The 24407-nt window shown below is 40.2% G+C and overlaps 1 protein-coding gene across 7 annotated transcripts in view; it reads left to right on the forward strand.

The window, feature by feature from the left end:
• The window catches only part of RAP1GAP2 (RAP1 GTPase activating protein 2), a 2340619-nt gene that overhangs the window by 2307755 nt on the left and 8457 nt on the right, over positions 1-24407 (forward strand). For all 7 annotated transcript variants that reach the window (XM_044054262.1, XM_044054256.1, XM_044054258.1 and 4 more), the window contains 3 exons: positions 11603-11741; positions 12623-12699; positions 17104-17149. In XM_044054262.1, coding sequence (XP_043910197.1) covers positions 11603-11741; positions 12623-12699; positions 17104-17112 — 225 coding nt within the window. In that variant the 3' untranslated portion in view covers positions 17113-17149. The remainder of the gene's footprint in view (positions 1-11602; positions 11742-12622; positions 12700-17103; positions 17150-24407) is intronic.

Consider the following 24407-nt stretch of genomic DNA (forward strand, 5'->3'; position numbering starts at 1 on the left):
TCGTCTTCAAAAATTTTATATAAACAAGCATGTCACTATGATTAGGAAAACTATGCAGTATTATAATTAGTTTGTTGTTTTTTTGATGACAAGTTCTTGTGAGTTCCTAATAGAACCTCAATACCATGGTCTGCTCTCTCTGTCTTACCTTCATCTCCTTGGTCACTTCCAGTGATAGGGTCACCCATTCTGATTTTCTTTTTCTTGGAAGGTGGTCCCTTTAGTTATATATAGGGAGAGCCTGTTGTTGGCTAATATCACTTCTTACCCCCAGAAATGGTACGGGGGTCACCAGATGCCTGCTCTTCCTAAGCCTGTGGCATTCATGTCTCTCTTCTAAATGTGCTTCTGAGCATTTACCACGGATATTCCACTATTTACCACTGATATTTCACTACCTTTTGATGTAAATGTGACACACATTGATCCCTTTCCTGCCACTTGAGATTGCTATACTCATCCATAGATTTGCACATTTCTTAATACTTTGCAGGATGGACTTTTTGCCTCTGCTAAGGGTCTGTTTTGTATTGTACATCTCCTAATCCTTCATCAAATTGAGCAAGCAACCACTATTGATTGTTTCCTTCCACAAATTTTTTGGGTGAATAGTGTGGTAGATTCAGGGGCATGGTCATTCTTATTTCCCCAAAGAGTACTATCCTGCATTTTTTGCATTGAGATGTGGAAAATGGTCTTCACACCAAAAACTAGTATGGTGGACACCTTCCTGCAGGATATGCATTTCAGCTGGGCAGTTTATGATAGCACTTAGTTATATGGTGGACACCTTCCTGCAGGATATGCATTTCAGCTGGGCAGTTTATGATAGCACTTAGTTATATGGTGGACACCTTCCTGCAGGATATGCATTTCAGCTGGGCAGTTTATGATAGCACTTAGTTATATGGTGGACACCTTCCTGCAGGATATGCATTATTTCAGCTGGGCAGTTTATGATATCACTTAGTTATATGGTGGACATCTTCCTGCAGGATATGCATTATTTCAGCTGGGCAGTTTATGATATCACTTAGTTATATGGTGGACAACTTCCTGCAGGATATGCATTATTTCAGCTGGGCAGTTTATGATAGCACTTAGTTATATGGTGGACACCTTCCTGCAGGATATGCATTTCAGCTGGGCAGTTTATGATAGCACTTAGTTATATGGTGGACATCTTCCTGCAGGATATGCATTTCAGCTGGGCAGTTTATGATAGCACTTAGTTATATAGTGGACACCTTCCTACAGGATATGCATTATTTCAGATGGGCAGTTTATGATAGCACTTAGTTATGTTCATAGGTTCATAGGTTCATAGGTTCATACTAGGCTATCTGCCCAAGGGCATTTATAAGCCTAGCCCATAGTTATGTGGCTTTCGCCACCCCTTTAGTTTGAATAAAACTATGCCTATTATTTTGCTGTGCCTCTGTCAAGCAGTGACACTGAAGTAATCCCTGGGGTATATCTGCGATCTCCCATCCATTGGTCAAGATTCCTCTTGAACAAGGCCAGCGAGGTGCTCTGCCTCACATGTACCGGGATTTTGTTCCACAGCATAGGGAATCTCTGGGTGATGAATCTGTCCCTCCAGCACGTTCTATTAATAACCGTGTCAAGGTTTAAGTCTCCTGCCCTTGTGGTTCTGAGGGATCTAGATTTTTTCTGGTGAAGCATATTCATCAAATCTGGGTTTGACATGGCCTTATATGTCAGGCACAGGTCACCTCTGAGCAAGCGGTATGAGACTGAATAGAGCTGGAGTTCTTTCAGTCGGGCAGCATAAGACATATTTTTGAGACCCTTTATCCTTTTGGTGAGGAACTTTTGGGGCCTTTCCAGCTGCTGCAGGTGTCGGGTCAGATACATTCCGAATGGGGCATTGTACTCAATCATAGGTCTAATGAGTGATGAGTACAGGGGGACGATGACCTCCTTTGATCTAGATGTGAATCTCTTCATGATCAGGTGGGCAATGTAGAAGGTTTTCCTGACTACTTTAGCAACATGAGTGTCAAACGAAAGGCTACTGTCAACCTGGGTCCCCAGATCTCTGATGACTTCTTCTGTGCTCAGTGGATTGCCACCTATATGGTAGCTAGGGGTAACCTTGTTTTTCCCGAAGGGTATGACTATGCATTTCTTGGCGTTTAACTTTAGGCCATGGCTCTGGCACCAGTTATCCATTTCTGTGAGGCCCTTCTGAAGGATATCTGTGTCAGATGTGTTTTCGACTATGGCGCCCAGTTTGCAGTCATCTGCAAACTTGGTCAGCCATAACCATCCTGTGTTTGCTTGTACTTCAGAAAAGTCGATGCCGAACAAGAGTGGACCCAGGACTGAGCCCTGTGGGACACCACTTGTGACAGGCTTTGAGTCTGACATGGCTCCAGCAACTCTGACCCTGTGGGTTCTGTCACTTAGCCAGTTTGCAACCCATCTTGTGATGTATGGGTTTACATTCAAGCTGATGAGTTTTTCGATGATACTTGAGTGGGGTATTGTGTCGAAGGCCTTTGCCAGGTCGAGGTAGGCTGTATGGACTGCCTTTCCCTCATCAATGGCCTTGGTGACTGTTTCGAAAAAGTCAACCAAGTTTAAAAGGCATGATCTGCCTTTGACAAAGCCAAACTGGGTTGGATCCAAAGTCTGCAAGTTCCCTATGTCTTTATTTATGAGTTCCATTATGATCCTCTCCATGGCTTTGCAGATAAGGCTTGTCAAGCTAATGGGACGGTAATTTCCAGGGTCGATGGAGGCACCGCCCTTGTGAAGTGGGACCACAGTCGCCGTGTGCCACTCCTTGGAGTGCGTATCCTGAGGTGAGGCTAAGATTAAACAGCTGTCCTAACTGCGGGTTTAATTCCTCATTGAGTTAAGTGGAGCACACAGCCGGGGACACCATCCGGTCCTATGGATGCTGTGTTTTTGCCTTGGAGAGCAGTTCTCACCTGGGCGTTGGAGATGTTTGGGGGTTACAATCCTCTGGTATAGATATCTCTCCTTTTGGGGAAGGGGAGAAGTTTGCACTGAACCTGTCAGCCAGTATGTTGGCAATGTGTGTAGGTTCAGTAATCTTCACATCATTTTGAACTAATTCTGAGCATATCTGGGAGTTTCCTCCTAGGTTTCTAACATAGCTAAAGAAGGCCTTATGATTGTCTTTTGAGTCCTTGGCGATTTTTCTCTCAAAATTTGCCTTGGATGATTTTATGAGAGCTCTTAGTTTTTTACTTATAATGATCAAAGGTGTCTTACCTTTCAAGGATTTTGTTCTATCTTGTAATAGCTTCCTCCTTTTGTTGTAGAGCTTGTTTATGGCTGGGGTCCACCAGACTGGACGCTTGCCTTTGGTACAAAGAGTCTTAGTTTTGTTTGGGATTGCCTGATCCATGCAGTCCTGTAGGTGCTGATAGAAGGCATTTGTAAGTGATTCAGCGGTTTGAGTAATGTTTACCACTGGCTCAGGGGCCTTAAAGGAGACCACACTAGTTTTTAGAAGTGTGAAGTCGGCTTTTGAGAAGTTTTTCACTGTGGTCTTTTTTATTTCAGGTGGGGCGGGATGAGGACCTCCAGCGAGATTAGTTTATGATCTGATCTCACCAGTGAGGGGTATACTGTTGAACATTGTGATCCCATGTTCGTGATGATGAGATCAAGTATGTTTTCTCCTCTTGTGGGGATGGTGACTAGTTGTTCCATGGCATTTGAGTTTATGAACTCCAGGAACCTTTGGGCTAGAGTGTTTGGGCTTGAGTAGTGTTCCCAGTCTATATTAGGGTAGTTGAATTCACCTAGTATGATGGTGTTTGGAGATATATTTATCCCCTCCAGTGTTTTCAGGAAGGCCATGTGAGGTTCCTGAGTTTGAGAGGGTGGCCTGTAACATGCTACAAATTGCAGAGCAGTCTTGCCTATGGTTAATTGCACCTGGATGGTCTCCGATGCATCGTACGTTGCCACCAACCTTGAAGTGTGGGTGTCCTTTATGAATATGGACACCCCCCCTCCTTTCTTGGTGTTGTCCGGATTTTGGGGCGGAGCATGATATGAGGTGAAACCTGATAGTGCTGGGGTGCTCTCAGGAGCCTTGAACCAGGTTTCTGTCACAGCACAGACATCGATGTTCTCCATACTGAGAAGGGCCTCGAGTGTGTGCATCTTGAGATTGAGACTTCTGGCATTGAGCAGCATTACCCTTAGTTTTTTTCCTTTTTGTGTTCTAGGGTGGTAGGTTTAGAATTTGAGTCTTGCCTAAAAAAGGCACTATGGGGGTGGCAAGAGCCTTTGCCAATATCCGGAAGCCCAGGGGTGACAGGTGCAAGCCATCCCTTGCGAAGCAGCATGGCTTGTCCAGCATGTCATCCCAGGCAGACAGACATTGGATCCCCTTTGAATGACACCAGAATTTAAGCCAATTATTAAAGCTGATCATCTTATCACTGTATTGTGGCATCATTCTAGGTGAAGGTAGGATACTGCTCAAGGTCAGGGTCATACCTGCCTGGGCTACATAATCAGAGAGCTCCTCAATGTCTCTTTTCATGTAGTCCAAGGAGGTATGTCTCAGGTCGTTGACACCAGCGTGGACAATGACTGAGTCGTACTTGTACCTGCTGTTGAGAGACCTGAGTGCTTGCGTTATGTGGCGGATTCTAGCGCCCGACAGGCAGCTTACTGTGACCTTCTCCTTACACAGTCTGGTGAGCGGGACGTCAGAGTGTCTGACTATGGAGTCACCAATGACGAGTGTGTCTGGCATTGTGTTTGGCCTTAAGGGCTGTGACTGTTTGACACTCTGACTGTGTGGTCTATGTGTTGCATGTGTTGGGTCCTGAGGTGGTAGTTGTTTGGGTGTCTGCTTTGGTGGCCTCTGCTGTTTTGGTAGATTTTTGATCAGAGCCTCCGAGTATGTCTTTGTGTGATTATGTGTATGATTTGAAGTTGTGATGGTACTATGTGTGACTGGGTATGTAGTGTGTGTGGTTACCTTCTCCTCCTGTCTGGTCTTGCCAGTCCTATGTTGAGAGAGCTCAGCCTCCAGTTTGGCCGTATAGTTGCATCTCTCGCATGTATTTGTGTTTTGTGGGAGAAGGAGAGGATTGTCTGTGTACATGAGGCAATTGTAACATTGCCTCAATATTCCCAGGTTCACCAGTTGAGCAGGAGAGGACACTAGCAACTGATCCCTCGACATACTAGAAGTAATAGATAAAAACTTACAAGGGACTCCGGGGGATGTGGGTTCTAAGCTGGTGGGGTACTATCTATAATAAAAGTGCTTTATCAAGGTGCAAGTACTGTAGGAGCAAGTGCTAGGCTTTACAGATAGAGAATAGTCTACTTGGGAATCAAGTAGAGATGAACTTTTTAGTTATAGGATACGCTGGTTAGATCAGCAGTACAGTTCGAGGAAGGTAGTTTTAAGGGAAAATTTGAAGAGTGGAATTTAGGTGGCCCAAATAGTTTAGCCTTGTTTGCCCGCCGCTGCTCTTGTGTGCAATTGCCCGCCGCTGCTCTTGTGTGCAACAGTGGCAACTCCGCGCTAAAGCGTGCTAACGCGTGCTTTATAGCAGGGGGCTGGAAAAAACAGGAAATTACCCAAAATGGCCAACGAATTACTAGTTTCTGTCTCTAACCACTCGTCTGAGGACAAACAAGCAGCTCAGTACTCCCCAATCCCACTGGTGAGTAAAGAAACTACCTCTGGCCACACAAGAAAATGGAGGAACACAGGAACCAAATACAAAGCCCAGGGATCAGCAAAATCTGATCACTGGAACAACTAGCTAGGAAAGTTTAGGAAAGGAGAAGTATTTTTTTGGGTTTTTTTTAGGTGTAGTGGACACCTTCCTGCAGGATATGCATTATTTCAGCTGGGCAGTTTATGATAGCACTTAGTTATATGGTGGACACCTTCCTGCAGGATATGCATTATTTCAGCTGGGCAGTTTATGATAGCACTTAGTTATATGTTGGACACCTTCCTGCATGATATGCATTATTTCAGCTGGGCAGTTTTTGATAGCACTTAGATGTATGGTGGACACCTTCTGGCCGGATATGCATTTCAGCTGGGCAGTTTATGATAGCACTTAGTTATATGGTGGACACCTTCCTGCAGGATATGCATTTCAGCTGGGCAGTTTATGATAGCACTTAGTTATATGGTGGACACCTTCCTGCAGGATATGCATTTCAGCTGGGCAGTTTATGATAGCACTTAGTTATATGGTGGACACCTTCCTGCAGGATATGTATTTCAGCTGGGCAGTTTATGATAGCACTTAGTTATATGGTGGACACCTTCCTGCAGGATATGCATTATTTCAGCTGGGCAGTTTATGATAGCACTTAGTTAAATGGTGTACACCTTCCTGCAGGATATGCATTATTTCAGCTGGGCAGTTTATGATAGCACTTAGTTATATAGTGAACACCTTCCTGCAGGATATGCATTATTTCAGCTGGGCAGTTTATGATAGCACTTAGTTATATGGTGGACACCTTCCTGCAGGATATGCATTATTTCAGCTGGGCAGTTTATGATAGCACTTAGTTATATGGTGGACACCTTCCTGCAGGATATGCATTTCAGCTGGGCAGTTTATGATAGCACTTAGTTTGCAGTCATCAGCAGTCTTTGCCAGCCAGTGATCCTTGATGTAAACGCAGGCATCAGAGAAGTAAATGACAAAAATAAGTGAATGCAGCACAGAATCCTGTAACATGCCACTTGTAACAAGCCTTTTTGCAGAAAGATTTTCATCAACCCTTATTGTGTCAGAGGATATCCCAGCATGGTTAATTCAAAGCTACACTGTCAAAATTAACTCCATTAAAAAAACTTAACCAGCATGATATTTAAACAAGTAAACACATTTATGATATCAGACTGTAATCTGTCAGAGGAATTTGCAAGATCAAGGTAGGCAGTATGCCTCAACTCACCATTATCCAGGACTTCAGTTACCTAAGTCTACAAGGTTCATCAGACATGATCATCCCATCACAAACATGAATTGGTTAGGTCTGAAGGATTGCAGGCTGCTGTTATAATTATGAGTTCCATTGTGATATGTTCTATTACTTCACAGGTAATAAAAGTAATGCTATTAGAGCTGTAGTTCCCCGGGTTAGTGGTAGGGCCATGTTTGTGTAGAAGCACTAGTATGGCTTCATTCTAAGCCTCCAGCACATATCCAGTGTAGAGGCTGTGGCTAAAATGGTTTAAAAGGGATTTCTTCTTCGATAAATTAGAGACGTTTGCATGACTCCATACTGATTTTGCCACAGCTCATAAAATCTTGCATACTTGGCTGTGGATCAGGAAGTATTTCCACTGAATCCCATGCCATCCAGGCAAAGATAAATTCTCAGATTCTATTATTGCACTTGTTTTTCACTGCTTAAGTGATTGATGTATGTAATTTGCATTTTTCTGAGAATTTAAATTGCATTTTTGTTGCAAATTGCCTAGTCTATTTTAGTGTTTGGTACTTGAGCTGTTTGTTCTTGTAATTGCCTTGTAGAGGGGTGATCTAGCTAGAGAATAAGTTGTTTGTTGTTGCATTGTATGTGAGGGACATTAAGAAGACTAAGGTCATCCATCATGAGGCAGAAGGTGTTTGCCTGGTCTGTCTGAGCTGGGAAGCATTCCAGAGGTGATCATAGTGTAGTTGATTTATTAGCCAGAGGGCTTAGGGGTTAGATACCACTTGTATTTATGCTTCTATAAATTAGGCACATTTGCGTGGAGCTGCTTATCACTCAGTGGTGACTGACAGCGCTCCGTACGGATGTAAGTGCCTGGATAGTTAAGTTTACCTGTAAAACTAGTACTAAGTCTATAACCTGTAATTTAGTGAAGTATTGTATGGAATTAAGTTGAGCAGCTAGCTTGCTCATCAGATAGTACTAATACTGTATCATATCACAATCTAATACCATTCAACTCTAGTCCCTAACCCTAGAATCCACCATATGAGACCTCTGTAAAACGTAGTCCTCAGGCCCTAATAACCCAACCTAATACAGGTCCAGACAATATGGATATGCAATGTCCAAAAGTCTCTGTAGCCAGCTTGCTAGTTATGAGCATCTAGAGACAAGGTAGCAATTGTCTCATGCCCACAGACAATCTTTTAACCCTTAAAGAACCGAACATATTACACGAGAGTCATACTTACACAACTTCCTTGGAGGCAAATATCCTGCTTACAAAAAATGTTGTCAAGAGCACACACAGTACATACATCACAAATGGTCCATCTTATGCTTAGGCACTAAAAAGTTGTCTCCCTAAACTTCAAACACCTCCTAAGCCTACAAACAATGTATATCCTCAGCACACACCAAACGTAACACCAAACACCTCACATAAGCCTACACCCAATGGACGCCTGAAAACAAAGCTCATAAGATAAGCAAAGAAATTACCCAGGACTCTTGCCATAGGGGACTCAATTGTATGACACATAGATGCCCCACTCACCAAGTTGGACAATAAGAAGATTATGGCCAGTTGCTTATCTGGAGCCAGGATCTTGCAAATTACACAAGCATTCAAGTCTTTACATCACAGGTACCAGCATGATTCTGTCATTGTCCCTGTGGATGTAAATGGCCTGAGACATACCTTTCTGGGCTATATAAAAACAGACATTATGGACCACTCTGAATATGTGTATCAGATCTGTATGTGCCTTGTATTGAGCAGCAGTCTACCTTCACTGAGGATGATATATGTAAAAGTAACACTATAGTATGAAAAAAGATCAACTTTAACAATTGGTTTAGTTTTTGGTGTCAGTCGAGGGGAGGTAAATATCTGTCGGCCTGGGAGGAAATGGTCAGCAGGCTACATTTCTTGCCAAGGATGGACTGCACATGTCCTACTTGTCTTATTGATTTTGGCTAAAGCTTTACCCATTCCTTAAAGCCTTTTTTAGACAGTGCCAAAGTGAAAAACCTACTAGCTTAGCAAATGAAACCTAAAAAGCCTTAACAAGAAGCTCCATACCCTACAAGCTCTCCTCACTCTGGAGAATATAGACATCTGTGCCATTACTGAGACATGGTTTAAAGCTGCAGAAATTACTCTGATAGTGCAAGACTACAGTGCCTGCCACATATTTAGACCACCAGCCTCACAGACAGGGAATAAAGGTGGAGGCACATTGATCAGTATTAGCAACAAGTATACCTCAAGGCTAGTTAAACAGGGTGATACCCTAAAGTTTATCCACATGCAAATCACCCTAGATAGAGTCTCTTACCATATCTTAGCAAGCTATAGGTTGCCTAGGCCACCATCTCTGTCACAAGAATCCCACAACTCTTATCTGGCTCTACTGGAGGGACTCTCGATCCAACCAAAACTCTATTCATGGGAGACTTTAATTACCCCCTGTATAAACTGGGAAACATACACTGCCTTCAACTTGACAGCACATTCACTGGGCTTTAACAACACAAATGCCCCTTATTAGTGTACAGCCTGACATACTGGACTTAATTGTCATCAGAATGGAAGAGCACTGCATCCCCCCACCACCACCACCACCACCATGTCACATCCTCACTTGTGAGGTTGGATCACAAAGCTCTGTCTTTTGAAATAAAAATCAACTTATAAAACCCAGAAAAAACTGTTACAGTTAAGAACTATTCTAAAGCAAACTATACTCCATTTAGTGACAGTCTGTCAAAATTCAGTGCCTCACCTAACGCAGAGTTTAGAACAGCCTATGCAGAACTGTTCGCAGAAACACTGCACAAATATGTAAATGGCTACCTAGAGACTGCTGTACCAACCAGAGGTAAGCACAAAAACAAGTCACACTGGTGGGCTCCTAAACTTAGCATGGTATAAAAGAAAAAGAAAAAAAGCCAGCATAGCCAAAATCTGAAAGAGAAACTCTCATAAGGGTAAGAGCTCACTAATTAAACTAAATAAGAGACTAAGAGTACTAATTAAAATACATTGAGGCCAATTATGAGGTCATGATAGCCACTCAGGCCAAAGACAAGCACAGGGCCTTCAACAGCTATGTCTGGAACCTCAACGGTCCCATTTAGCCATGTACAGAACTGGTAGTAAATGGTACCATTTTCACTGAGCAGATGACATAGTGAATCTGCTGGCTGAAAAATTCAGCTCAAACTTCAATAGTTTTTGAAGCAAGCACAGGTCCCTCTCCAGCTCCCAGACAAAGGAAAACACAGCAATTTATTTAGGTTCCATTACTATTATTAGTAGAAGTATTAGTGGTAATATCAGAAGTTTGTTGTTTGTCTTTCGGCTTTTCCCGGTAAGGGGTCACCACAGCAGAACTCCGGTCCGCTAATGATTGGCAGTAGATTTTTACAAAACTCTGAGGTGCCAGCTCGACGCCCAACCTTCAACGAAGGCATGTCCATTTACGCACGCATGTCTTTCGAATGCTACCCAACCACGGGGAGGACGTGCAGACTCCACACAGAAGGCACTCCCAAGCCAAGCTGAGAATCGAACGGGAGAACCTCTTGCTGTGAGGTAACAACACTACCGCTGTACCACCATGGCTATAAGCAGTAATATAGTGCTTCAGTCTGTTACTGATGTTATCAGGTAGAAGAGTCTCTAAACTTAGTTGTAAAGTAATTGTTAGTATTGCTTTTACATATATGAAATGTATTTGCTTGTTTGTCTTTTGGTTTTATTATCATCCTTGGATCTAAGGATTTTTTTCTGGTGCTCTAAAAATGAAAAGTAATAGGCTTAAGGAGTTTTGCATTTTATAAAGTACCATCCATCTAAATGCCATGGGTTGAGTTGGCATTTACTCATACCCAAATGAACATTCAGCTGTTGAAAAAAGATAAGACCAGTCACTGATAACCAACCAGACTGTGGGAGATATTTCAGTACTTTTTATATTCTAAGAGCACTGATGTATGGAGCATTAGGAAAGAGATATCTACAGGGATTCCTCAATTTTTTTCTTTCTTTTTAACTTGTTTGTTGCAGAGCTCAAGACCAGTCATTTGTTCACTAACAACTCCATAAAATTCAAAACTCCCATAAGCTTCCTTGATAGGAGTAGACAATTATTTGGCCTTCAAGCACAGCGTGGCCATTTCCTGGAAATCTACATGCTCCATTGAACCACACTGGGATGCCATTTATGACCTCTGACCTCTGAAACATAGTTACAGCCATGAAACAATGAGCTTCACATGCACAAAGCTGGGACAAAATTATACTAAGAAACTACCTGATTATATTAGCCAACTTGTGATTGTGTGTATCCTTAGGGGGCATCTCTTATTAAAAAGCGAGCAAAGGAAAAAAATACTCAAAACAATATGTGCTCCACTTTAGCATTAAGATGTCATCCATGATGTAATGACCTCCTTGATTTCATCAAGATGCTCTAATGAAAGTATTACATCATTGTGCATGTTGTGAAGTAACTCATTCTCTGCATTTTAGTAATAACGAAAGACTGCATGTTACAACAGTACACCAGATGCAGTAAATATGAACGTATTGTGTTTGGATAAATTGAGTAAATAGAATTTACTGTACGAAATGCAACTTCTTTTACAGAGTAGCCAGCCATCAGCAGCATCATCGTACAAAGGGGAAGTGTTTGTTTATAGCCCACCATCAGCAAGTGGTGACAATCAGATCCCAGCGACACCAGTGACCCCAATCCCCCCGGTTATCATGTGCAGGAGCCCTACAGGTTGGTACCGAAATATTAATATATGATGAATTGTGTCTTAAAGTATTATTATAAACAATTTGTGCTCAAAATCCTTTGTTAAATAAACTATATTGATGGGATGGAAGGAATAAGCGTAGTTTAGTTTATGTGACAGCCCTTTGTGCTGTCAGAGTAATAAGTTATCACAGGAGGAATTTCAGTATGGGTGACTTGTGCTTGCTGAGGATGCCAGTGAAATTACAATGAAGGTCAGCATGCTGCAAGATCAGAAATCATTTATTTTACCCATTTACTGAGAAATCAAACTAAGATATGAATGTAGGAATGTTTGTTTTTCCAGTGAAGAGTGCTTCTGCAGGTTAGTACTGGGAATACAGCTTGTTTGCTGCATACTACGCTATGATCATATTGAATGAAGTCTGAGAGGTGGTAGTTTCTGATTTGGTCAAAGTAACTGTTTCAAAACTCACTTGCCCAGACTGTTTAAGTTTAAGACAGTATTGTTTCAAAATTACAGCATTAATGGTGAATTGGGAAGTTACTTAGTCTGTAGTATCCAAACATAACCTATCTCCAAATGACAGTGACCTTTAACTACTGTATATATATTTAATTGGTTTGCTGAGGAGCGCAGTTCACTGAGGATAATGGTGTAGAAATGCCAGACTTGAACATTACTGCTTTGTTTGGAAACTGCTACTACTACAATTAAGATTGTTATTATTATTATTTTTATTCAATTTTTGAGGACCTGCACTTTTTGCTGGAAACATATTTGTAAATGATTTTTTCTACTTCAGATATAACTCACAGGCTGAATGTTTCTGTAAAAGGGAAGTAACTCAAAATTGTAACCTTGTCTTGCTTTAATATGCATATCCATATTTATTTTTGTCTAGATGTAAAATCCAAGAATTCCCCCCGGTCCAATCTGAAATTTCGATTTGATAAACTAAGTCACTCTAATGCAAGTACTGTAAGTATCTTTTTTCATTGTGAGCTTTGCTGGATTTTCATATTAGTTAGATAACATATTCACTTTTCCATTAATAGTAAATTATCAAGACATCTTGATGGCAATTAAAATATTGTTTTCTACTGTCAATATTTCAAACATAACCTTTTTCTACAGTAGAAAATTCAGTTCAGACCATGAGACTACAATTAATACTTTAAAGTTGCAATATGGGTAAATAGAGTTCTTGCATTGCAGAAAAACAATGTTCATATTAAATGAATGATACTTTTAATTTGAAATAATAAAATAACACAAGGAAAATTGATAAAATACATCTATGCATGCTCATCTCAGTACAGATCCCTTCAGAGATTTTGTAGCTTTTCCAATCTGATTGTGTGTATTTGTGGATATTTAGTGATTTTATTTGGGTTTTTAAGTTTGATCCAAGAGTTACCATGACATTTGCTTCCACTTTCTGTCACAGTTTATTTATGTTCATTTCAAAAAGTTGACGTCTTCACTTCTTAGTTATTATTTAGGATAATGATCAGAATTCGGCCTTATGCTTATTTGTGTCCCGGACATGTTAGTGGCTGAATCTTCAGTGACATTTCTTCATCTATCAGGTGAAAATTATTCCGTATTTGCATATCATTCATGTCAGCATTAAGATAATTTGTACATATCTATCCATCTATCTATCTATGTATCGTTGTGCCTGATTTTACCCTGAACTTAATCTTCCTACAATTTTTTTTTTTTGACAGAAGATGGAATATATAGTTTTACCTTAAGAAAAGAGTTGATTTTCTACTTGCCAGTTCCATTTTCTAATTACAGGGAGAGCTGCTGGTTCCCTTTTATTTGTTGAAACTTTTAATCATCAGGGAAGGTGTACAGAAGTGGAAGAACATCATGCTGAAACACAGCTTTGGCATACAGTTTCAGCATAGAATGTTCTGGCCTGGGTTATTTAACAATTCTTTCACTTTTGGTGTACTAGATAGGACAGCACAGAATCCCCAGACCAATATCTCTGGTGACAAAACAAGGTCATGAAATGTATTACTTTTTTTCACCTGTAATTGGTGATTACAGCACAGTAGTTGGACAGAAAACATTGGCGTATGAAAATAAAATGGCAAAAGTACACAGAAACATGGTTTCCTAATGACTTGGATCTCCTTTTTCTATTGGAAACATGCTTGTTGAAGTCCACCAGCTCAGTATTTGTGACTCAACTGATATGATCATAGATCAAAGCTCAGCAGTGAAGAATGTCTGATTTCCAAGGTCATGGTAGAGATTTGGCAAGGTTCTGCTACTTGGGACTTTTCACTGAATACTGCACATTCAGTATGGTGCAGCAGTGGTCAGACTAACATTTATAGCTAATAGATTAAATAAAACAAGTAGCTCAGATAAGGTTAAGAGGAGCATAGTATGACTAATCTAGTATTATGTAATGTGTTTTTGCACTGGAGTGAGTATACGGAATAAGAAATAAGAAATTTAAACACACAGCAGTAACATTATGTCTCCATACCTCCTGTGACTTAGCTTAAAGTGTGCCCCTTTAAAACAAGAGAAAGGGTGACTCTGGAAAGGTGAGTTAAAGATAGTAGTTGCCAGCGCAGCGATGCGTTAAAAAAGAGGAAGAGTTTTACTGTATTTCTACATGACTTGGCTCCGACTGTATTTAACAGGGGTTTAAAGACAGCCTTCTTGTGTAATTATTACAGTGCGCTTGTTCATTAGAATGTATATATTCTTCTTCTTTTGGCTGTTCTCATTAGGGGTCACTACAGTGGATCATCTGTTTCCATTTCTTCCTGTCCTCTGCATATTGCTCTGTCACAACAACCACCTGCATGTCCTCTCTCACCACATCCATAAACCTTATCTTAGGCCTTCCTCTTTTCCTCTTACCTTGCAGCTCCATCCTTAGCATCCTTTTCCCAGTATACCCATCATCACTCCTCAGCACATGTCCAAACCAAAGCAATCTCGCCTCTCTGGCTTTGTCTCCAAACCGTCCAACCAGAGCTGACCCTCTAATATACTGATTCCTAATCCTGTCCATCTTTGTCACACTCAGTGCAAATCTAACATCTTTAACTCTGCCACATCCAGCTCTGACTCCTGCCTTTTTGTCAATGCCACTGTCTCCAACCCATATAACATAGCTGGTCTCACTACCCTCTTGTAGACCTTCCCTTTCACTCTTACTGGTAGCCGTCTGTCACAAATCACTCCTGACACTCTTCTTCACACACTCCACCCTGCCTGTACTCTCTTCTTCACCTCTCTTCCACACTCACCATTACTCTGAACTGTTGACCCAAGTATTTAAACTCATCCACCTTTCACCAACTTTTCACTCATGTATTCTGTCTTAGTCCTGCTGACTTTCATTCCTCTCCTGTCTAGGGCATATCTCTACCTCTCCAAGGTCTCCTCAACCTGTTCCCTACTCTCACTACAGATCACAATGTCATTCGCAAACATCATAGTCCACAGGGACTCCTGTCTGAACTCATCTGTCAACCTGTCCATCACCATTGCAAATAAGAAAGGGCTCAGAGATGATCGTTGATGTAATCCCACCTCCAGCTTGAATGCATCCTTCACTTCTACCGCAGACCTCACCACTGTCACACTACCTTCTCTTACATACTTCTATGCCACTCGCAACTTCCTCATACAATACCACAACTCCTCTCTAGGCACACTGTCATATGCTTTCTCTAAGTCCAGAAAGGCACAATGCAAGTCATTCTGACTTTCTCTATACTTCTCCATCAACACTCTCTGAGCAAACATCGCATCTGTAGTGCTCTTTCCTGGCATGAATCCATACTGCTGCTCACTAATCATCACCTCCCTTCTTAACCTAACTTCCATTACTCGTTCCCATGACTTCATGCTGTGACTGATCAATTTTATCCCTCTGTAGTTACTACAGCTATGCACATCACCCTTATTCTTAAAAAATGGTACCAAAACATTTCTTCTCCACTCCTCAGGCATGCTCTCACTTTCCAAGGTATCATTAAACAATCTTGTACATCACCCTATGTTCCTCCCTCTTCTTAAAATATGTATTCACCACAGCCATGTTCATCCTTTTCACATAATCCACTACCATCTGACCTTCTGCATTCCTCTCCTTAACACCATACCTACCCATCACTTCCTCATCCCCTCTGTTCCCTTCACCAACATGCCCATTAAAATCCATTCCAATCACCACTCTCTCACCCTTGGGTACACTCTCCATCACTTCATCCAACTCACGCCAAACTCTTTCTTTCTCATCTATCACATACACAATTTTTGGAGCATATGCACTAACAACCTTCATCATCACACCATCAATTTCCAGCTTCATAAACATAATTCTATCCGACACTTTTTTCAACTCCAAAACACGCTTGGCATACTGTTCTTTCAGGACAACCAGTACCCCATTTCTCCTCCCATCCACGCCATGCTAGAACAATTTGAACCTGTCTCCAATACACCTGGCCTTACTCCCCTTCCATCTGGTCTCTTGCACACACAATATATAAACCTTCTTTATCTCCATCATATCAGCTAGCTCTCTCCCTATACCAGTCATACTGCCAACATTCAAATTTCCTACTCTCACTACCACTCTATTAACCTTCCTCCTCTCTTCCTGCCATCAGGCATGCCTCCCCCCTTGTTATGCTTCTCCTTCGGCCAGCAGTAGCCATTTTCCACCAACACCCTGTCGGCTAACAGTACTGGTGGCAGCTTTTGCTAACCCAGGCCTCAACCGATCCAGTATGGAAATCTGTGTTGTCGTCCACATGTCATTTGGCAAACGTTTTACACTGGATGCCCTTCCTGATGTAACCCTTCCCATTTATCCGGACTTGGGACTAGCATGAAGAAATGCACTGGATTGTGCATCCCCAGTGGCTGGGTTGTTCATTAGAATGTATATATAGTATTTTTTATTCTAAGTAGATAATCTGAACTACTTTGTTATTGCTTACATTTTATATTTTTTTGTGAAATGTTTTACATTTCACCTGGGCTGAACCTGAAATTGGTCAATATGGTAAGCAAATATAAGTAAGTAAATGCTACTGAAAGCCTACCTTAGAACAGGGGTTTTGCCATTCTTGCTCTGCAGTGTTGTACACAGCAATGGTATAGGGTTCGGGGTGCTTTATGCCTTGTACATATTCTACAAACTTTTAAACTAATTGTCTTCATATGGAACTGTTCTGTAGTACAGAAATATGTTACATATTGTTCATACATGCTTAATATCGATAGAGCATTATGTACAGGCAGTCATTGTGAACATATGAAAATAATACATTTCTGTTCTTATCCCAAGGAGGAGTTTATTAATTATATGTATATATGCTGTCATTTATATAGGGCCACTAGCAGGAATGCAAAGCTTGAAGAATAAAGACACTGAAAGGTTTGTTCCTAAAATGGACTGATGATAAAATTATTTTCTGAACTGTTTAAAAGTATTTTTACAGGAGAATGTGCAGTTGAAAAGAATGTGTAACTGTGTTTATGTATGCATGCATGTGTATGTGTGCACATTTGCTTTTCTATATATGTATGTATGTGTGTGTATGAATGTATGTGTGTATATATATAAAATATATATATATATATATATATATATATATATATATATATATATATATATATTTATATATATAGATGTAAGTAAACTAAGTGAATACACAGTTGTGTGACACAAATCATCTACACATTTTGATCAAAAAATTAAAGCGTTAAGATATTTGTGAGAAAATAATTGGTGTAATCACATCTGAATGTCAGCTTACATGGATTGCCTGATATATTCAGGAAATATGCTGTATGGAACATAGTGTCCACCAATGGAATGCTGTAAGCAGTACCACCTAGTGACGTGTCCAGCACATAGCACAGGAAGTGATTCCCTGGTTTTGAGAGATTCTTCCCTTCTTAGAACTGGTGTAACTATGGAGATGTTTGTCTTTTTCAGCTTTTTACGGTTAGGGGTCGCCACAGCGGAACTCCGGTCCACTAATGATTGGCAGTAGATTTTTATGGTGCCGAGTTGCCAGCCCGACGCCCAACCTTCAGCGAAGGCACGCCCATTCACCCATGTCTTTCGAACGCCATTCGACCACGGGGAGGACATGCAGACTCCACACAGAAGGTGTAACCATGGAGTTGATATATATAATTTCAGGGGCTGGGGCAAGCCCCCCCCCCCCCCAATGCAGGCATATGGGTGGGTGCAAGGGCACTTGTCTCCCTGCAAAAGCACCTTTAGTTAACCTTTTATACAAGATGACAAATCCAACAATTTTCCTTTCTGATGAATGTGTTGTCAGTGTTCTTTTTTCACACATATTTTATTTAAACCAATTATTTTCACACAAATGCCTTCTTGAATTTTTATACTTTGATCAAAATATGTAGGTGAATTGTGTCACACAAATGTGTATTCACTCAATTTACCTACACCTCTCTATCTATACAGTATCTGCTTACGGTTCACTTCTGTTTCAGTTTCTATTAAATGAAATAATTCCTTCTTAGCATGAACAGCACCATTTATTTGGTTCATCTAGAAATGAAACTTAAATTTTGTCACCTCACTGTAACTACCTGATTTGTGATGAACCACTAATGCTGTTTTTAAATGTTTCAGAATGAGCTTTCATACAGTTAAATGTGCATGCGTGCGTGACACATGCAACATAGAATGCAAAAACAAAAAATGCTTAGGCAAAAATAAATAAAAGGTGTTTTGCTTGTATAAGCATATACATATTATTAATCAGAAGACATGGATTGTTAACAGTAGTAGAAATACAGAACATATTTTTTCCTTAGGCAGAGATCACACAGACCGTTTCCATATTTCAGCATAGTCTGCAAAATTTTTTCCAAACATTTTGGAGCATTTTTAACTGTTTTTGATGGGTTTGCAGCACAATTGTCCAGTTATTTTATGTGAAATCTTCTTTCCAGTGGTCCACTAACACATAGTATATGATATAGGACTTTAATCAAAGAGCCAACATAGAAATTAACAATGGCCAGTAATATTGATTTACATCTTAACAACCAGAGAAGAGTGTTAGACCTGATGCCAAATGACTACTCTAGAGTGATTTTTTCCATGGCCAAAAATCTTGTTGCAGTAATTTGAAGATGAGAGTAAACGTTGGTATTCTAAAAAGTCTTCATCACTGCAGAATGACAGAATATGTTTTCATATTAATACTTAAAACATTTCTAGATTAAGTAAACTGTTTCAGCATAAAGGCATATAGAAACCATGTTAAGCAATGAGGTTTATTTATTTTATTTATTTGCATTTGATAACCGGGTAGTGTCTGGCTGGGCGAGAAGCCCTTTTTCAGCAGAGACCCGGGGAGAAAAGCTCCCAAGTGAAGTTACAATAGTTAAACAGCATTACATAAAGTACCTTACAAAGATATTAAAATAAGGACTGTAGTATAAAAGCATACAATAGACTAGACAGAAATACAAAAGTATAGCAAAGTTGAAAACAGTACACAGTAAAAGAGTTCAAAATGTAAAACATAAATCATACTGTATAATAATCAGAGAGTAAACAGATATTGCAAATACACTAAAATCAATATCTCAGGTCATATTCACATTCATAGTATTTTACAATTTTTTTTTAGGCAAATGAGCAGTGTTGCTAAGAATTAGGTTGAGAGTAGAGAATAATCTTAGAGTACAGATGGAGGAGCAGAGTGGGACAGTAATTAACCAGAGGAGGTGCAGGAGCATAGCCAGTGATTTCAGAAATAGTCTGTTTGTAGCTGTTTGAATTGTTGTGTCTCAGCGGTGGATAGAAGGTGCTGTAGGAGAGAGTTCCAGGTTTTGGCTATATTATGAGAATATAAGGAGTCCCCATAAGAGTTGTGGGTTTTGTTAACCTTGAGCAGTGTTTTATCTCTGACCTCAGCAAGGTAAGATTAGAATAACGCTGAACAAGGTCAGAAAGGGATGGACAGTAGTCAGGCTTATGGACAACAGAGTGGGCTACTACTAATTGGTTGAGGGTGAGTAAATTAGGGAGTTCGGTCCAGCTGAGTTGATGTAGGGTAATACAGTGATGGGATCTATGGGGGAGGTTTGCAGCAAATTTACCTCTTTTATTGTAACAGGGTTCGAGGTTATTTAAGTCTGATTTCTGGAGGTTTGTAAAGACTTGTGAGAATTAGAGAAGGGTGGATAGGACACGAGTCCTAGCTGTAGTTATTCTGGCATGCTTGGTTAGAAATGCTTTAGCTCTATACAGTGCACCAAGTTTTATATGAACTTTTTTTATTGTTAGAGCAACATGTCTGTCAAATTTTAAGCTGCTGTCTAGGGTAACACCGAGAAGTTTACTGTGTTCCATGGGTTCAATTATAGTGCCATTGGAGGCAAAGATAGATAGATGTGTTGGGGTGCTTTTTTTGGGAGAATTAAAGAATACCGTAAGTTTGGTTTTGTTTGGGTTTAAAATGAGTTGGTGATCTGATAGGAACTTTTAGATGTTATGGAGGGCAGCCTGAGTTTTTTCTTGGAGTTTGTTTAAGGTGGGGGCGGAGCAGATAAGGGAAGCATCATCTGCATATTGAATGATGGAGGCATGTGTAGCTGTGGCATAAAGATCATTTGTAAAAATGATAAAGAGGAGTGGGCCCAGGATAGAGCCTTGTGGGATGCCAACATTAATGGATGATAGAGATGAAAGCTTATTTTCCCATAAGGTAGATTGCTTATGATTAGAGAGATAACTGTGAAACCAGCATAAGATTTCAGGGCTGAAATTAAGAGTGGCAAGTTTGTTGAGGAGAATTTGATGAGATACTGTATCAAATACTTTTGACATATTAAGGAAGGTAGCAGAGACAAGGTGGTGTTTGTTTTTAAGGTAATTTACAGTACTGGTAAAGCTTATGAGTGCAGTGTTAGTATTATGTTTGGGGCAAAAGCTATGTTGAGTGTTGCATAATAAGTTATTTTGAAGGAGGTCGTCTAATATCTGTTCATTTTTCTAAGATTCTGGCAAGTGGGGACAGAATAGCTATGGGTCTATAGTTGGAAAGGTCGGTAGAGGGTCCTCCTTTATGAAGGGGTATTATGTGGGATATTTTCCAAAAAAGAGGAACATACTGTTCAGAGATGGAGCGGTTAATAAGAATAGATATAGGGTAGGCAATGGATGGAGCAGCAATTTTTAGGAATTCACCTGGTACTTGATCTGGTGCAAGAGTACAGGATTATATTTTAGCAAGGAGACTTTGTATGTACTTGGTTTTAATTGGTCTAAGAGAGAAAGGAGAAGTATTGGGGTCTGCAGGGGGTATGGAAAGTGTGGAATTGAAAGTTTTGCTAACTAATGAGGTAATAGAGGAGATAAAGTGGGTGTTGAATTGGGTGGCTATGCAGTCTTAAGGGAAATAGTTGTTGCTGCTGGGGTGGTAGGCTTTCCAGGGTTAAGAAGGAGATTGATTGTTTGCCAGAATCTTTGGGGATTGTTTTGGTATTTTAGTTGGCATGATTGTGAGTAGGCTTGCTTGCCATGTTTTATTTGCATTTAGCAAGATTTCTGAGTTGTCGATGGGAGGCCTGATTGTTAGTATTTTTCTTTTTGTGGTAAAGAGTCCATGCTTTATCCCACTGTTTAATCAGATGGATAGTTTGTTTAGATAGATAGGGAAGTTGTTTGGACCTAACACAAATTTTCCTGATTGGAGCAAAGTTATTGATTATTTTCAGGAAGGTATTATTGAAATACTGTACTGCAAGATCCAATTGTTTTTAGAGGTGACCAGTCGTGTTCACTTAACAGGGTGTTGAATAGAGTGGGGGAGAATTGTTTTTTATTGCAAATATATTGATAAATGGACTTCTTGATACTCTGGGTGCATTTTCTAATTAGATAGGTTGGGAATCAGGGAGGCATCCTGTAACATAACTGTTTTTGGATTTTTTTGTTAAGATCCAGTCAAGTAAAGAGTGCTTGTTGGTAACTTTGTCAATACGTGTTAGTTGGGAAATATTTTGAGTAAAGTCATATAGGTTAATGAAGTTGATAGGGGTTTTGGAGGAACATGAAAGCCAGTCAAGATTAAAGTCACTGAGTATTATAGTTTCTTGGGAAAAAGTGGAGGAGGCCCATTCTAGGATATTTTCAATAGGAGTGGGGTTGTTTGCAGGAGAAGGTAGATTGCTATTATAATAATGGATTTATGAGGGTTGATATGTAGGCATGCAATTTAGATGGTCCTTAAACATTATAGCAATACCACCACCATGTTTGGATAATCTGTCTAGTCTGATAAGACTGTAGCCAGGATTAAGAAATTCTTCAGTTTTTATGTGTGGCTCGAGCCAAGTTTCTGTAATTATGGCTATGCCAGTGGAGTACAGGGCTAGGGCAGCATGAAATTTCTGAACTTTGTTAATAAGGCTTCTAAGATTGAAATGTAGTACAAGTAGGGGGTGGGTTGTGTGAGATCTTAGTATTTATTTTAGGGAGATCTAGTGGAATAGAGGTAGTTGAGTGAGAGGGGCCTGGGTTTGGGTGTACATCAGGTTGATGTTTAATCCCAGAGAGATAGTGGTGTGTGAGGAACTTTACTTTGAGGAAAAATTGTTCTGTTCATTAAAAGAGTGGGATGGTTTATGGGAGTGAAAGTATTTGAAAGAGTAATAAAGTGATATATAAGTATTGGATAATTAAGGGAAGATGTGGATAGTGTCCCAGGTGTTGCAGTGAGTCTCTGTGATAGGCAGAGTTGGAGAGTGGTAGTGAAAGAGATGATAGGAGTAAAAGGAGGTCATATGCAGGGTTAGGATTAGTAAAGGTAATAAGGGTGCGATAGAGATGATAGGTTTTATTAGGTTCATTATAATGGAATGCCACTACTGATAGATCGGTTAGGGTAAAAGAGTGCTTCATGTAAATAAAATGGTAGTAATGTGGGGTATAGAACAGAGAAGGATGCTCTGGGGGAGGAGACTGTTGGCTTAGCAGGTTGACAGGAATACATTAGTTTAAGAAATACAAGTAGAAATGGGAATGTGATGAGGGTCAGTGAAAGGGCCAAGAGAAAGGGGTGTAAGATGAAAAAGAAAAAAGAAAAAAAGTGTGTGTGTGGAGATATAAGGGGGTGCAAAACAGCAGCTGAGAAGTAGGAGGGGTAGAAAGAGAGAGAGGAAGTATAAAGTTGTGCTGTGCTGTCAGGGGTATGATGAAACTAGGCTGTGATTTGTTTCTAGGGGTGTGAGGTACTGAGCCATGACATGTTGTGTAGGGTGTGAGGTCATAAAGGGAGTGGTTAGGGTTAGTATTTATCTGATGGAAGCAGGTGTGGGTGGGAATGGGAGTAGGGTAGGGGAGTGGAGATAGCCCAAGCACAGTAAGGGTGAATGGAGTGGGGCTACATCTGAAAGAGAAAGGATGCCACAGAAAAAAAAAACAGTTGACCCGAGGCTTGGGTAAGGATTAAGCTATAACTTTGGGAAGGAAAGAGCTCTAGAGTAAGATCTTAAGTGTAAATATACATGCATAGAAATTACTTAGTGGGGTGCAAGGTAGTAATTTTAAGTTAAAGATAGGAAGGAGAAAAAAAGCCTTGTCATAGACAGGAAATCAGTGAAAGGGATTGAGTAAGGTGGCCCGAAGCACAGTTACTTTTATTATTGGAGAAAACAGTTGTTAAGGGTCAGATAGTAGAAAAGGCAAGAAGAGAGGGGGATTGCGAGTTCTGGTGGGCTGGGAAGCCAATAAACAAATAAATTAAAAACACACTAAGCTGGAACATACTTATTTGCTTCACGGTTTGAGAGTTAATGGATGTCCATGGTTCCAGTGCGTCCTTGGAAAAAACACTCATCACAGGCCAAAATATGGTGGGGCTTGCAGGTGGGTGTAGGGTTGAACCAGCAGTAAAAAAGTACCTAGAGCATCTAGGAGAGGAACAAGATAGAATTATTAGCAGGTAAATTTTAGGATTAAATACTGCCTGTAAAAGTATAAATGATAAAAAAACGAATTATACAGCTTTCTGAAACACAATGTTTTACTAGGTATTTGGTCAATGTCAGAGGATGTCTCACTGGTGGTCTGAAAGTACAGAATGCACATTTCAGAATAGAAGGGAGATTGCATGTATCATTATCTTAATGAGAACTTTAGTTGTCTGTAATAAATTGCAGTGAGTTACTCATACCCTACCTTGATTACTCAATTTTTGCACTAATTAGTTACAAAATGTGAAATGTTGAAATGTGTAACAAGTGTATCTTCCAAAAAAATGTACATTTGTTAAAGGTGTAGGATTCAGTCCTTGCTTGGAATATAAGCAGGAAATATTTTTTTTCCCAGAGGAGGAGCCCAAGTACAAGTCAACTTGTGTGTGTGTGTGTGTGTGTGTGTGTGTGTGTGTGTGTGTGTGTGTGTGTGTGTGTGTGTGTCTGTGTGTGAATTATCACAGAGAGTGAGTCTGTGCATTTTGTATTTGTCTTTGGATCTGACATCCTCTGATCAGCACTTGTCTGGCTCTGTACGTAAAACATTTAGGGCATAGTATCTCTTAGATATAGATAGGAATACAGTAAAGATTAGTTTAGATGTTTTCTGTATTTATGTGAGACTGTCTTGCTGTCACTGTATTGAGTTATTGAGTATT

Source organism: Protopterus annectens, chromosome 13.part0 (genome assembly GCF_019279795.1).
Source record: "Protopterus annectens isolate FY-2018-M chromosome 13.part0, PAN1.0, whole genome shotgun sequence".
NCBI classification, from domain to species: Eukaryota; Metazoa; Chordata; order Ceratodontiformes; family Protopteridae; genus Protopterus; species Protopterus annectens.